The 15,780-nt window shown below is 40.9% G+C and overlaps 1 protein-coding gene across 5 annotated transcripts in view; it reads right to left on the bottom strand.

Moving 5' to 3' along the window:
• HEATR3 (HEAT repeat containing 3) overlaps positions 1–15,780 on the bottom strand; it is a 68,923-nt gene that overhangs the window by 32,460 nt on the left and 20,683 nt on the right. For 3 of the 5 annotated variants that reach the window (XM_027044521.2, XM_027044523.2, XM_027044522.2), the window contains exons 12-14: positions 12,664–12,752; positions 5,737–5,880; positions 1,835–2,011 (exon numbers count right to left, since the gene is read on the bottom strand). In XM_027044521.2, coding sequence (XP_026900322.1) covers positions 1,835–2,011; positions 5,737–5,880; positions 12,664–12,752 — 410 coding nt within the window. The remainder of the gene's footprint in view (positions 1–1,834; positions 2,012–5,736; positions 5,881–12,663; positions 12,753–15,780) is intronic. The other 2 variants (XM_053210511.1, XM_053210512.1) reach the window with 1 other exon arrangement.

The raw sequence follows: 15,780 nt of genomic DNA on the forward strand, positions 1-15,780 counted from the left end.
CATTAGAAGCCTGTTAGATAAAAGAAATATACTGGAAAACAACAGAAGTAGGCTAATTTTTCACCAAAACCTCTATTCTTTTGACAAAGATTTTAAAGCAACGGTTTAATTTAAAATCTAAAAGCAAAAAATACAAGTATTTTTATTTCTCAAAATGACATAATTTAGAAATGGAGATTTTGTATTTATTTATTTTTATTATCATTATTATTTATTTAAGTAACTCTGTACCCAACATGGGGCTTGAACCCACAACCCTGAGATCAAGAGTTGCATGCTCCACAGACTGAGATAGCTGGGCACTCCCAGAAATGGAGACTTAGGTAAGTGGAGAATGGTAAACTTAAACTTGTAGACATGTGATTCAAGGCTGTTTTTAAAATTCCTAGTTGTTGGGGCGCCTGGGTGGCTCAGTTGGTTAAGGGTCCGACTTCAGCTCAGGTCACGATCTCGCAGTCCATGAGTTTGAGCCCCGCGTCGGGCTCTGGGCTGATGGCTCAGAGCCTGGAGCCTGCTTCCAATTCTGTGTCTCCCTCTCTCTCTGCCCCTCCCCCGTTCATGCTCTGTCTCTCTCTGTCTCAAAAATAAATAAACATTAAAAAAAATTAAAAATAAAATAAAATAAAATAAAATAAAATAAAATAAAATAAAATAAAATTCCTAGTTGCAGGGTGCCTGGGTGGCTCAGTAGGTTGAGCATCCAGTTCTTCATTTCAGCTCAAGTCATGATCTCACAGTTCGTTGTAAGCGCAGAGCATGCTTGGGATTCTCTCTCTCTGCCCCTTTCCTGCCCTCTCTCACACAAATAAAACTTAAAAAAAATCTTTTTTCAATTACTGGTTGCTTTCCCCCAGCCACCAAGTATTTGAAAATTACTTTTTAACCGAAAGTTAGTTTTGATGTTTCTATTGAAACAAAAAATAAATAAAAAGGGGAAGCCTGGGTGGCTCAGTCAGTTAAGCATCTGGCTCAAGTCATGATCTCACAGTTTATGGGTTCGAGCTCTGCGTCGGGCTCTGTGCTCACAGTGCAGAGCCTGCTTGGGATTCTCTCTCTCCCTCTCTCTCTGCCCCTCCCCTGCTCGTGTGCTCTGTCTTTATCTCAAAATAAATAAATAAACATAAACAAACTAATAAGTAAATAAATGGGTCAATGAAGGTAGCTACATTCTCCAACAGAGATCAGCCTGGACTTTGCCCTTTTTTCAGAGCATCAAAGGGAAATACTCATAATGTGGAAATCCACCTGTAATGAATTACCTCTAATGATATAAAATAAGTTTCCAATGTATACGAAAGTGCTTTGTAGGCGACAGACTTCAGTGCTTCTACAGGAGCACTGTTAGCGCGACTGAACTGTTGTGGCAAGGGGGGGACCTTGTCTACCCCTTTTTGGCCCACATCACAGTGATTCAACCGAAAGGACGGAGCTCTGACTCAGCCAACAAGCATTCTTCAGTTCTGGGGATGAAGTGCTCTGTGAATCACTGCAATTGCATGAAGGGAACTACACACACCCCCTTCTCGTAGGACGTTGAGACCTAAGCATTTCTTTTTTTTTTTAATATTTTTTTAATGTTTATTTTTGAGAGAGAGAGAGAGAGAGAGAGAGAGAGAGAGAGAGAGACAGAGCGTGAGCAGGGGAGGGGCAGAGACAGAGGGAGACACAGAATCCGAAGCAGGCTCCAGGCTCCGAGCTGTCAGCACAGAACCCGATGTGGGGCTCGAACTCACGAAGTGTGAGATCATGACCTGAGGTGAAGTCAGACGCCCAACCGACTGAGCCACCCGGGCTCCCTGAGACCTAAGCATTTCTAAACAGAACAGCTACATACCTTCGTTTTGAAGACTGGCTGGAATTCTTTCAGAGCAGACAACAGTTTAATTTGAATTGAGGCCCTTTCAGCTTCTTTCCCATCTGCAAAAACATCGAAGAGGGCATCCAAGGCTTCCCCTGCCACCACGAGGGAGGGATCTTTAGTGGCAACCTCAAGCAGAAAGCACCCGATGGTCTGGAGACAACAAAACACACTGTTATTGTCCAATATTCTAACCTCAGTTTCCAAAATCCATACTAACTTTGAATGTGGCAACAATTCACACATGGTCTTTTAAAACTTAGAAATGCCAGAGACAAATTTTTTTGAAAGAACTGAGGCACCTGGGTGGCTCAGTCAGTTGAGCGTCCAACTCTTGATTTCAGCTCTAATCATGATCTCATGGTTTTGTGAGTTTAAGCCCCGTGTTGGGCTCTGTGCTGACAGTGCAGAGCCTGCTTGGGATTCTCTCTCTCTTTCTCTCTCTCTCTGCCCCTCCCCTGCTCATGCTCTGTCTCTCTCAAAATAAATACACTTAAAAAAAAATTTTTTTAAACTTTGAAAAACTAAAAATTAAAGACTTCACATGTATTTATAAATACACCATGTATAATATAAACTAGATAAATTAAGTTTACATTCCTAAATAAAATAAATTAAAATCCATAAATGATCTATGAGAGATTGACTTTGGAAATTAAATTTTTCCCATCTCCCTCAAAAAGCCTTTCCCTGTCAAGATGCAAATAAATATATGTTAAAAAAAAAAAAAAAGAAGTACTTCCCTGTAATGATCTTTAACACCCATCCATACTTTGACAATTAGCTGGCTAATGAACAGGCCATTCCCAATCTGCAAAGAATTGTTCAAAAGTAAACTTACTTTGTTTTGGCTGTTCTCCTTCATCCTTTATGTCTTAAGGGTGATGTGCACATCTGGTACTATCAGTGGGAGAGTGGAAATGCTAAGAATAGCGAGTCTAAGCTCCAGCTGTGACGTAAATAACAGCCTGACTCTTGGACAGTTCATTACCCACTCTGGGCCCCAATTTCCTTATCTAAATTTAAGTTATACAGACAACCTCTAGGATAGTGTTTAGATTCAATATTCTATAATAAAATATGAAACACACAGTATCACGTAGGAAGTAGTCTTATTAAAAAGATTAGCCTGAATCTGAATCTAATCTAGCCTTTAGATCTAACCTCCAGTTTGCAGAAAATACAGACAATAAAAGAACAAGCTTAACAACACAAGGAAGCAATCAGACAAATCCAGAAGGCTGGACACTATGAGACAACCCTAGGAATTGAGGAAAATAACAGGTGGTGGTAGGGGTGCCTGGCTGACTCAGCTGGTACAGTGTGTGACTCGTGATCTCAGGGTTTTGAGTTCAAGCCCCACAACGGGCATAGAGCTTACTCAAAAGGAAAGAAAGAGGGGCGCCTGGGTGGCTCAGTCGGTTGAGCGGCCGACTTCGGCTCAGGTCATGATCTCGCGGTCCATGAGTTCGAGCCCCACGTCGGGCTCTGTGCTGACAGCTCAGAGCCTGGAGCCTGTTTCAGATTCTGTGTCTCCCTCTCTCTGACCCTCCCCCGTTCATGCTCTGTCTCTCTCTGTCTCAAAAATAAATAAACGTTAAAAAAAAAAATTTAAAAGAAGAAACAAACAAACAAACAAACAGGTAGTGGTAGGCACTGCCAGGGAGAAGTTTCCAGATTGAGAGAGGCTTAGAAGATCCACAACCAAACATAACACATAGACTTGACTTAAATCCTGCTTTAAATGAACTATCCATAAATAAATGTTTTTGAAACTGGAAAAAAATCTGAATATGGACCATGTATGAGATGTATTAAACAATGATTGCTGACTGTGTAAGGTGTGATAATGGTGGTTATGTCACAAACTGTCCCTATTTTTAAGACATGCATACTGAACCAACAGGGGCAAAATACCATGATGCCTTTAATACCGAGCTTTAAAACATTTTTTTAAAAATGTTTGTTTATTTTTGAGAGAGAGAGAGACAGAATGTGAGTGGGGGAGGGGGAGAGAGAGAGGGAGACACAGAATCTGAAGCAGGCTCCAGGCTCCGAGCTGTCAGCACAGAGCCCGATGTAGGGCTTGAACCCACGAACCATGAGATCATGACCTGAGCTGAAGTCGGACGCTTAACCGATTGAGCCACTCAGGTGCCCCTCGGCTTTTCTTCATGTTTGGAAATGTGACTAAATACAAACATTCAAAAAAATCTGTTATGCCTGAGAAAAACTTGTTGCTCCGCTCAAGTGGACCTTGGGAATTACAGTGTTAAGGGGCGGGAAGTGATTAAACATGCACATGGTCGTACGCACACACAACCACACAGCTACATTCTCTCTCGTTTATGTGTCTATATATCTAGAATAACACAGAAGAAAGGGGTAACAGTGGCTGCCTCTCTACAGTTAAACTGGGGGGGCTTGGAAAGTTATAAAGGGAGAGGAGTTTTTTCATTAATATTCTTTTTACTGGTCTGTTTCGTTATGTGCATGTATCTTTTCAAAATAAGGTTCTTAAAAATGAGTCATGGTTGGGGTGCCTGGGTGGCTCAGTTGGTTGAACGTCCAACTTCGGCTCAGGTCATGACCTCATGGTTGGTGAGTCCAAGCCCCATGTCAGGCTCTGTGCTGACAGCTCAGAACCTGGAGACTGCTTCGGATTCTGTGTCTCCCTTTCTCTCTGCTCCTCACCCATTCATGCTTTGTCTCTCTCTCTCAAAATAAATAAACATTAAAAAAAAATGAGTCATTGTTGTAAAGTTGTAAGCAACTTAAGTACTTCCTAATAAATGGTTTACTACCCATAAATTAGTAATTAATACTTCAGCAATTATTACCACAATGAAGGGTAACTTTACTATCACTGTCCTTTTAGTTACTAGTGATGCCGTGTCTCGAGCAGATTAGTTCCTGAGCGACTGTGCCTCGATGAAGTGCTGGAAGCAAGTATGTTGAAGCTTGCGGCTTCAAATTTACGAAGTGGCATCAGAGGGGACTGTGTGGTACTGTTCAGAATGCACGTTGACCGGGCGTGCTAAGAGAACTGGCGAGCGGTTCCTTCATCACTAGGAGAATGGAACATGCTCATATTTTATGTAACAGCAAAAGCAGAGGTACCTGAGACAATGCTGAACTCGTCTTTCACTGCAGACAAGTTCATTTTTGAAAAAGTATCTCTGGAATAAAGTTAAACGGCAAAATGCAACTGAACTTTTCAAGTACCTATCTAATTCATGTAGGCAGATCAAGCCAAATTCAAAGGGCATATTTTAATAATGTACTTTAGTAAGCAAATTCTTTTTTTTTTTTTAATTTTTTTTTTTTTAACGTTTATTTATTTTTGAGACAGAGAGAGACAGAGCATGAATGGGGGAGGGTCAGAGAGAGGGAGACACAGAATCCGAAATAGGCTCCGGGCTCCGAGCTGTCAGCACAGAGCCCGACGCGGGGCTCAAACTCACGGACCGCGAGATCATGACCTGAGCCGAAGTCGGCTGCTTAACCGACTGAGCCACCCAGGCGCCCCAGTAAGCAAATTCTTGATAGGATTTCTTCTCATGATGTCCACAGCAGAAGTTTTTAAAAATCCCACACTGGGGTGCTTGAGTGGCTTAGCTGGTTGAGTGTCCGACTCTTGACTTTGGCTCAGGTCATGATCTTACCCTCATGAGATTGAGCCACTCGTCAGGCTCTGCACCGGGCATGAAGCCTGCTTGGGATTCTCTCTCCCTCTCCCTTTGCCTATCCCTCGCTCACTCATGTTCCCTCCTTCCCTCCCTCCCCCTCTCTCAGAAAAATTAAAAAAAAAATCCCACACCAACAATTACCCTGTTTCTAATGATTTAACATTTTACATTAGAAGCATATTGTTTTACCTTAAGAGTTTCCAGTGTTCCATCTTCTTTGGCAAGGACGCTGCCAGTGATTCCTAAAATACTAACAACGTTTACTCTCACCCCTGTATTACTACTATGAATGCCGGCTGTGCACAATGTCATCAGCTGATCGGGAGTCATGCACTGTTGAAAAGGAAGAAGAGAGTATTTATGGTGTTAAACTCGACCAGTTCCAATAGTACGCACAACAGGACTGACAGGAATGTCACTAAGAAAAGTTATTACTTACTCTAATCGCTCCTAAATACAGCTGGTATTCTTGAACTAAGATGAGGCCTGTTCATGTCACTGTTATTACTCAATTTACCATAGCTGTAGGCCTGTAAGAGGGGCTTCATTTCCTATTAGTTTCATTTGAAGAAGACTTTTGGTCAGATGTACGCAGACTAAAGAGATTCAAATTTCTTTTTAACGTTAGTCATAAGAACGTTTTGAAAATGTAAATAAAATCCTGTAGCTTTAATAAAAATTGGCTGAATCTATGCAAGAACTCACCCTGAGATGTGTGTGGTATGGTAAATTATTAGAGATTGTAAAAACCATGAAATTATATAGTGCTTCTGCCGTGTAGTGATAATTTTCATTTTAAGATAATCTGAACACATATGTGGACGCAGGTATCACAAGAGAATTCGAATATCATGTTGCCAGGCTATCACCTGTGAGGAGCAGCCCAGCATGGTAACTAAGGGCTTTGGATTTGGAATCTGACATCCTGAATTCACAACCTGGCTCTACTCCTTACCACTTAGCAATCCTGTGCAAAATACTTGACCCCACTAAGTTCTCCATTTCTCCATGAGCAATGCAGGGACAGTGATCACCATGCAGAGGGGCTAAGAGGATTAAGTAATGCACACAAAAATGCACATATGTATATACACACACACATATAAAATACTGAACAGGTTTTTTAATGTTTATTTATTTATTTTGAGAGTTGGAGGGGAAGAGAGAGAATCCAGAGAGAATCCCAACCAGGCTCTGCCTTGTCAGTGCAGAGCCTGACATGGGTCCTGACCTCACAAACTGTGACATCATGACTTGAGCTGAAATGAAGAGTAAAATGCCCAACTGACTGACCCAAGTGCCCCAAGATACTCAACAATTCTAAACAAGCTCATTTCTGAATCATCTGCACTGCTTCTGCCAAATCTAAAGGAAATAGCTCATAGGCTCAGGTTTCTTAGAAAACACTCTACTGGAAACAATCCCACCAACCACAGGATTGTTCACAGCCAGAACAAGGCTGCTATGAATGATGAAGGCAGGCTGCTTTACTACCAGCATGACTCACAAACGTTAAGTTGCCCAGTGTGCACAAACCTACAAGGTAGAGAACTAGACAGGGGAGCAGGACAGTCGCACTCCAGTCTTAGTGCCGTCATTCAGCACCTCTAGTCCCTGGTTTCCTTTTTTTGTAAAGCATTAGAGAGCCAGGGTCCTTCTAGTTCTCAAATTCCATGCTCATGTCCAATACATAGCCAATCTGAAAATCTATGGTCTGAATATATATGAATGCCTAGACATTAACTGGGCATGAGCAGGGAGTAATTCTCTTTAAACATCAGACTGACCCAGTAAGCTACTGCTGAGGATCATGCAAAATCAATAAAAATACTTTATATTTCTACAGGCCCTACAGTATAGGGTCTTCTAATCCTCTCTCCATTATTACCATTCCCATTTCAAAGAAACTAAGGGTCAAAAGTTATGTTCTTGAAAGAAAATTCTCAAATATACAAAGAAAAAAAATTTAAGGTTTATATATTAAAGACCAACAGCGCATACTGTATTTGACAGAAAAGCACCAGAGACATTCTCACTATGCTGTGGACCAAGATAAAGTGTGGGAAGCACTGCTCTAGGGTGTGGCCATGGAGTAGAAGTAGGAAGGAAGACAAGATGGCCAGAGAAAGGGAGGTCCAGGAACTTCAAAGCCAGGTCACTTGGGGGAGCATCTATGTGGATCCTGAAGTCACCTAGAATCATGACAGGACTATTGAAGAGTAATAAAGCCCAACAGCAGGAATCTTTAAGGAACAAAGGGTGCCTTGGGCACCCTATGGATGGCTATAACCAAGAGAAGTGGGTGGTATGGTCTAATGACATATTAATCAACACTGGAAGATTTTAGAAAGGAAGGAGCAAGGATGGTATAGCACACTTACTATAGCACACCCAAACTTAGTGTGCATGCCAATCCCCTGGAGAATTTCTTCAAATATAGACCACTGGGCCCCTCCCCAAAGTTTCTGCTTAAGTCGACTGGGGGCGAGGCCCTAAGATTTGGCCTTATATATGAAGAAGAAAAAGACCACCACCAAAATAGCAAAACTGAGAAAACACAGGAACAGTTACAGAAAAAAAAAAAAAAAAAAAAAACCAAAGGCCCTTAAAATACATAAAGAGACATCCAATCTCCCCAGAAGAAGAGAAATGCAAATTAGAATGAGGTATAACTTCTCAGCTATCAAACTGGTTAAAATCCAACATTCTGACAATGTACTCTGCTGGTGTGGCTACAGCAAAATAGGCACTCTCACTGCTGGTGGAGATTCAAGATGGCTCAAAGTCTAAGGAGGGGACTACAGCAGTAATTAGCAAAATTAGAACTCCATCTCTTCTCTGACCCAGCAAGCCCACTTCTAGGCATCTATCCCCAAGACTCAATGGCAAAACCACAAAATAACATCTGTAAAAAAGTTATTTGCTGTGGTTCTATTTATAATAGCAAAGACTGACTGGAAAGTAAAATACCCACCAATAGCAGACAGGTTGAATGAATAAGGAACACCTACACGACGGAGTAAATAATATGAAGCTGTAAAACAAGATGTAAGAGGGGAGCCTGGGTGGCTCAGTTTGTTAAGCATCTGACTCTTGATTTCAGCTCAGGTCATGGTCTCATGGTTTGTGGGATCGAGCCCTGTGTCAAGCTCTGTGCTGACAGCCTAGAGCCTGCTTGGGATTCTCTCTCCCCCTCTCCCTCCAATCCTCCCCAACTTGTGCACATGCTCTCTCTTGCGCACAATCTCTCTCTCAAAAGAAATAAATTAAAAAAAAAAAGAAAGAAAGAAATGAGAAAGATACCTATGTACTATGATGATTAATAAAGGAGGGAAAAACAGCAAGGGGCAGAAGCACTACTTTGAAGAAAGGGCTGAAATACAAAGGCCTACATATTTGCTTATGTTTTTAAAATAAGAACGATAGAATGAGGGGCGCCTGGGTGGCGCAGTCGGTTAAGCGTCCGACTTCAGCCAGGTCACGATCTCGCGGTCCGTGAGTTCGAGCCCCGCGTCGGGCTCTGTGCTGACAGCTCAGAGCCTGGAGCCTGTTTCAGATTCTGTGTCTCCCTCTCTCTGACCCTCCCCCATTCATGCTCTGTCTCTCTCTGTCCCAAAAATAAATAAATGTTGAAAAAAAAATTTTTTTTAAATAAATAAAATAAAAAAGAACGATAGAATGATAAATCAAAAACCAAAATGGATGGTTACCAGAAAGGGAAGAACAGGGCCAAACGGATACACTTTGAAGTGTACAGCTCAGTGGCAGGAAGTACTTTCACACTGTTGTGTAACCAGCCATCACCCATCCACCCCCAGAACTCCATCCCCTTAAACAGGATGCCCCTATTCTCTCCTTCCCCTAACCCCTGACAGCCATTGTTCTACATTCTGTCCTTATGAATTTAACTGTCCTAGGTACCTCATAAATGGAATCATACAATATTTGTCCTTTGTGTTTGGTTTATTTCACTTAATGTAATGTCTTCAAGGTTCACCTAGGTGATAGTATTACAATTGTGTTCCTTTTTAAAGCTGAAAAATATCCCATCGTATGTACATATTATATTTTCCTCTGAATATATCTTGTTTCAGTTTTTCTGTGTGTTTTTTTTTTTTTTTTGAACTAGGCTCCATGCCCAACATGGGCCTCAAACTCACAACCCTGAGATTAAGAGTCTCATGCTCTACCGACTGAGCCAGCCGCTCCAACCTGTTTCAGTTTTGTTACTGAAACTGTGTAAAATAAAAATTAGAGCAAAATGAGAAAAGGACTCTTAAAGAAAGGAAAGCTAAAACAATTGAAACTAACTTTATAACAAGCCACAGAGAGAATTTTTTCAAGCAACTTTAAAACACAGCAATTTGTACAGTCTTGGAGGAATTTTTCCTAAGGACAAGAAGAATCACAAAGAAATCTTAAACTACATTCAGTTGTGTTACTGTTAGTAATAACAGCATTGTTATCTTGAAACTATTAAATACATTCTGTAGGATAAAGCAAATAATTTCAACATCGCTAAGAAGCAAGATTTGCAGTACAAAAAAGATACAATTATATATCAAAAGTTAAGTAAAAATACTTTAGCCTTTTTACTTAAACTGGAAATATCAGTATGACATTGTGATTTATTTTTTCTCTTCCCATGAAATTCTTATTTCCTAGCTATTTCCACTAAGAGAGTCCAGAAGCAAAGACAACATAGCAAAAGTATTCCAAAACTTAATTTCCCACTAAAGATATTAGCGCTGCTGGGGAAAATGACTCCAGGTTTCAAGCAGGAAAAGTACAAGATGAGTCTGGGACAGCTGCTCGTACCCAAGAAGCTCTCAAATCTAGTGGGCTCAGGAGCCAAAGAGAAGAGACTTCTACTACCAACAGATGGGATCATTTCTTTTCTTTCTTGTTTTTTTTTTTTTAGAGGGAGAGAGAGAGAGAGAGAGAGAGAGAGAGAGAGAGAGTGGGCGAGCAAGAGGGACAGAAGGAGACAGAATCCTAAGCAGGCTTCACACTCAGCACATGGGGCTTAATCCCATGACCCTGGGATCATGACCTGACTCGAAATCAATAATCAGACACTTAATCGACTAAGCCACTCAAGTGTCCCGACAGATGGGGCAGTTTCTGCATCAAAGAAAAAAAGCTTATACTGGAATGAAATACAAATCTATTAAAAACCACAAGTTCATAATGATATTTAAAAAACCTTACTGGGGGCGCCTGGGTGGCTCAGTCGGTTAAGCGTCCGACTTCGGCTCAGGTCATGATCTCGCAGTTTTTGAGTTCAAGCCCCGCATCGGGCTCTGTGCTGACAGCTGAAAGCCTGGAGCCTGCTTTGGATTCTGTCGTCCTCTCTCCCTGCCCTCCCCCACTTGTGCTCTGTCTCTCTCTCTCTCTCTCTCAAAAATAAATAAATGTAAAAAATTTAAAAACAAAACAAAAAAACACCTCACTGATCACTTTCTGAGATTGCTGAGGGCACTAACATATTATTCTGGAGAAAAGTGTAGGGGTGCAGAATCATATACACTTAGCCCATCTTTCTGGTATGGACTTTATTTCAAAGTTACCAAATAACTGAGGAGACGGAAAGTTTTTCTCTATAGTAGAATCACAGCTAATAAATGTAAAAAAAATGACAAGATTAGAATGTGTCCATTTTGCAACCACTGATAAAATAACGGATCTAGACAACAGTAATCCCTGCTGGCTACAACCACTAAGGAATCCACTGATTAATCTTAACATCACTATTTATGAAAATACATAATTTGTGATAGGAAAGTAGAAAATACAGACAACACTATGAATTATTCTTGCCAAAAAATTTGATCCCAAATCTAATTAAGGCTCTAGACCTAGCTTCCTAGGATATACGGACCACAGAGGGACACATTAACATTACCATTGTTAGCAACCAGCCAAATCTCAGAATGAGAAAAATTCTTCAAGACAAATAACAGGTTCTTCAATAAATAAATAGAAAAAGGAGAGGGGGGCTGGTAGGGGAAATGTTTTAAATTAAGAGATTTAAGAACCTGTGAATATACTAAAAACCACTGAATGGTACACTTCAAATGGGTGAATCGTATGGTATGTGAATTAAATCTCACTAAAGCCGTTAAAAAAAAAAATTGAAACAGAAGTATCAACCACAAGCAATGTGTAGATCTTGTTTGGGTTCTGATCTAAACAAAAGCAACTGAAAAAGACATTTTCACGGCAGTCAGAAAACACTGAACTCAGACTGCATATATCAAATGATGATAAAGCAATGTCTGTTAATTTGGGGGTAATGGTACTGTGGTCATGTTTTTTAAAAGTCCATTTTCTGTCACAGACACGTAATGAAGCACATAATAAAATACTTATGGGTGAAATAAACACAATTTGCTTTAAAGCAGTCCAGGTAACAAAAACAAAGCATAAGGGAGATAAAGAGAACAAGAAGGCCAGGATGTTGCCAACTCAGTGACACCTGTGGTTGGTGATACTATTATCTTTGCTTTTAGAGATGTTTGAAAATTTCCTTAATAAAAAGCAAAAAATAAAAGTGAGAAAGCACCTATCACAGAGATGCCTGTGGATCACTGTGGAGGGTCAGGAGGCATGCTTGAAAATTTCTGTAAACTGTTACAGAAGACTGATGGCTTTCAGAGAACATATTTGTGACCTGTACGTCAACCAAGTTACATCGATAAGATTGTGTGTGTTGGTGGCACTGGCGGGAAGAAGGAAAATATTTTACTTTTTATTTTAAGCACATATGATTTCTCTTTACAAGGATCATACGTTACTCTTCAAACAAATAGTTTTAATATGTTTTTTTAATGTTTATTTTTATTTTTGAGAGAAAGAGTGGGCGCAAGTGGGGAAGGGGCAGAGAGAGAGGGATAGAGGATCCAAAGTGGGCTCTGAGCTGACAGCAGAATACCCGACATGGAGCTCGAACTCATGAACCGTGAGATCATGAGCTGAGCCGAAGTCAGACGCTTAACCAACTGAGCCACCTAGGCGCCCCCCCAAAATAAATACTTAAAAAAAAAAAGTTATTAACTTTGCCTCCATAATGCAGAATCTTTGCTGGTTTCATATAAAAATTTTTAAGAATCTTACCTGAGAAATGTTCTTGGAGGCCATTGTTTGCAAAAGGGCCCTCAAGGCACTACTTATGGCTTCTAGAAAGTCAACATGCTTAGCAAAATCTAAAACACAAAAGTGAAATACACATTTGTCTTTCTCTAAGACAAGTTACTTTGTAGGAAAAGAAACAATCAAAACACCGCATGTTAAATCTTAATATATGCTATTATAATTAACACTTTTGATATTGAGCCCGAATTTCCACAGTTCCTTGTGAGCTACATAGTTGAGTTTGAAAAGACGTCCACAATTGAAATAATCATAACAAGGGAGCATTCTACGGATAGTCCTTGCCTTCCAGACACTGGATTTTCATTTGATTTCCTTCTTTAGCACGTGCTAAGCCTGAGCTAGCTTTCATAGATGGAATTCAGCCTTTCACAGGTTGCCATCACAGTGCTAGGCAGAACTAGCATGGAGATGTCTCCCAAATCAGAGTACTTCCTCACCGACCTAAGTCCACTACGTAGTCAACAACTGTTGTTTGCACAGGGCTAGGCCACTACACCTCCATGGCTTCAATGGTTTCTATGGTTTTGACTGACCCAACTTCCCCTTCCCATTCCTGCTCACTTTTAGTCTTTTCTTACTGTCCCTTCTTCCGACACAGGACAAATGGAACAACAGCAACAAACAATTATGTTTACAGTTATACAGAAGGGTGTGGGTCACCCAGGCAGGCTAGCTCTCTAACGTCTTAGGTGGGAAGGGAAAGTGATGAATTTGCTGTGGTAGATTATACATTTTTTTTTTTTTTTACATTTATTTATTTTTGAGAGACAGAGCACAAATGGGGGAGGGACAGAGAGAGGAGACACAGAATCTGAAGCAGGCTCCAGGCTCTGAGCTGTCAGCACAGAGCCTGACGCGGGGCTCAAACCCACAAACCACAAGATCATGACCTGAGCTGAAGTCGGATGCTCAACCGACTGAGCCACCCAGGAGCCCCTGCTGTGGTAGATTATATATTAAATAGCCACAATGGTACTTCCATTTCTGCATGATCTTCCCAAGCCTTGCCACATCCCATAAAGATGTAAAATCTACTTCCCCTCCCCTTGAATCTGGGGGGGACTTTGTGACTTCTATAAGCAACAGGACACATGAACACGACAGGCTAGGTCGTAAAAGGCACCACGGCTTGCACCTGACTCACATGTGTTTGCTCTTTTTTCTCTTTCAACTCTTACCCTTGGAACCCAGCCACCATGTTATAAGGAAGCCTAGGTCATATGAAGAGGTCACCTATGGGTGTTCCGGCTGACAGGCCCTGAGCCAACTATCAACGTATGAGTGAACAAGACTTCAGAAGTTCTGCCTTCCAGTTTTCTGGCAGAAACCCTAGAGTTTCTCAACCCTAGCACCATGGACATTTTGGACCAAACAATTCTTTGGGGTCCCTTCTACACTGTAGGGTATAAGAGCAGCATCCCTGGCTTCTCCCCTCTAGATAACAGCAGCAACCCCCAAGTTATAAGAACAAAAAATACCTCCAGACATTGCCAAATGTTTCCTGTGGGGAAAAATTGCCCCTAGTTGAGAACCCCTGGCCTAGACATTGTAGAGTAGAGACAAACCATCTCTGACCTATAGAAACCCTATAGAAACCTATAGAAAGTTTTGGGGTGCTTTGCTATATGGTAACAGATACCTTGGCTTTCTGCCTCCTGTTACCTGGGGCCCTAGAAAGGTTCCAACCAATGCCCTTTTCTGGACTGCCTGCATGAGAACGTGCCAGCTTCTGCACAGATTTGAATCAAATCTGCGTATTTTATTTTTTTGACCTTCCTTTTCAGATATATGTTATGTACTGAAGTAGGGAGTTCCTGTAAGTTTCACAGAACATACACTAAGCTTTAGGATCAGACAGACCTGGGATGGAATCCTGCCTTTGACTTTATATGACCTCTCATGTTGGCCTCTGGTCAAATGTTACCTCCTCGGAGAGGCCTTTCAACGTAAACCCATCTAATACAGCACCTGAACCAATTATGCTGTCATTTTTTCTTCCTAGATAAAATTACATTAAATCTCTGAGATTGTAAGTTCCGTGAGCACAGTGGTCTTGCTTATCTCATCCACGCCTGGATCCCTCAGACCTGGAGAGTGGAACATGGCATAAAGCGTTCAATAAATATAGCTAAAGAAATGAATGCCCCAGAAGGAGTTCCTCAACCTCTCTAAATCTCAGCTTCCTTATCAGGAGGGTGGGGTAATAAGGCCTTGCTCATACAGCCTAGCACCTAAAAGGCACTCAAAAATCGGTGTAAGGTCATTACTAATAAAATTCAAAAAGTCACTATACTGGCTCTGAAAAGTAAGTTATATTTATATTTGATTACAGCTATTAAGTGTAGCCCTAGACACTCATGAACTGCACATAAAACAATTAAACAACATCATGAAGAAATAACTCAATACAAACTAGAACACACTCGAAACAATTTTTTTCTATCTTCCATTCTAAGAAAAATAACCATTACTTTAGATTCAAAACACTAATCTAAACCACACTACTATTTTACATTATGTGCAATTTATACTTTCCCTAAATTAAGGATTATTATTTGGATGACTTTTATTTAATTCACATTTCTGGTCATTTATCCATTTTGGGAAAGGAATTTCAAACTACCCTGCCTTTCTGAGAAATTCCCAGTAAAAGGTCAACACATATGGTATTGTTGAAGAAATTAAGTAAAGGTCAATAGAAGTTAAACAAAAGAGGTGACTAAAATGTCTTTCCCCTCAACTTTGTTCGGCATGTAAGAATTTGTAGCACATCTTAATGCAGGTAAATAATCAACTCACAAGTAATTAGGCAGCAAATTTTATTTAGGTGAATTGTTCAGACTGATTTTCAATTGCCTTCTTTCCCTCCCTCCCTGTCTTCCTTCCTTGAAAGTTTATTTGAGAGAGTGTGGGGGAGGGGCAGAAAGAGAGGGAGAGAGAATCCCAAGCAGGCCCTGTGCTGTCAGCACACAGCCTCACGTGGGGCTCGAACTCATGAACCATGAAATCATGACCAGAGCTGAAGTTGGACGCTTAACTGACTAAGCCACCCAGGCACCCCCCAGAACCGTAGTTCAG

The sequence above is a fragment of the Acinonyx jubatus genome, chromosome E2 (genome assembly GCF_027475565.1).
Source record: "Acinonyx jubatus isolate Ajub_Pintada_27869175 chromosome E2, VMU_Ajub_asm_v1.0, whole genome shotgun sequence".
Lineage (NCBI taxonomy): Eukaryota > Metazoa > Chordata > Mammalia > Carnivora > Felidae > Acinonyx > Acinonyx jubatus.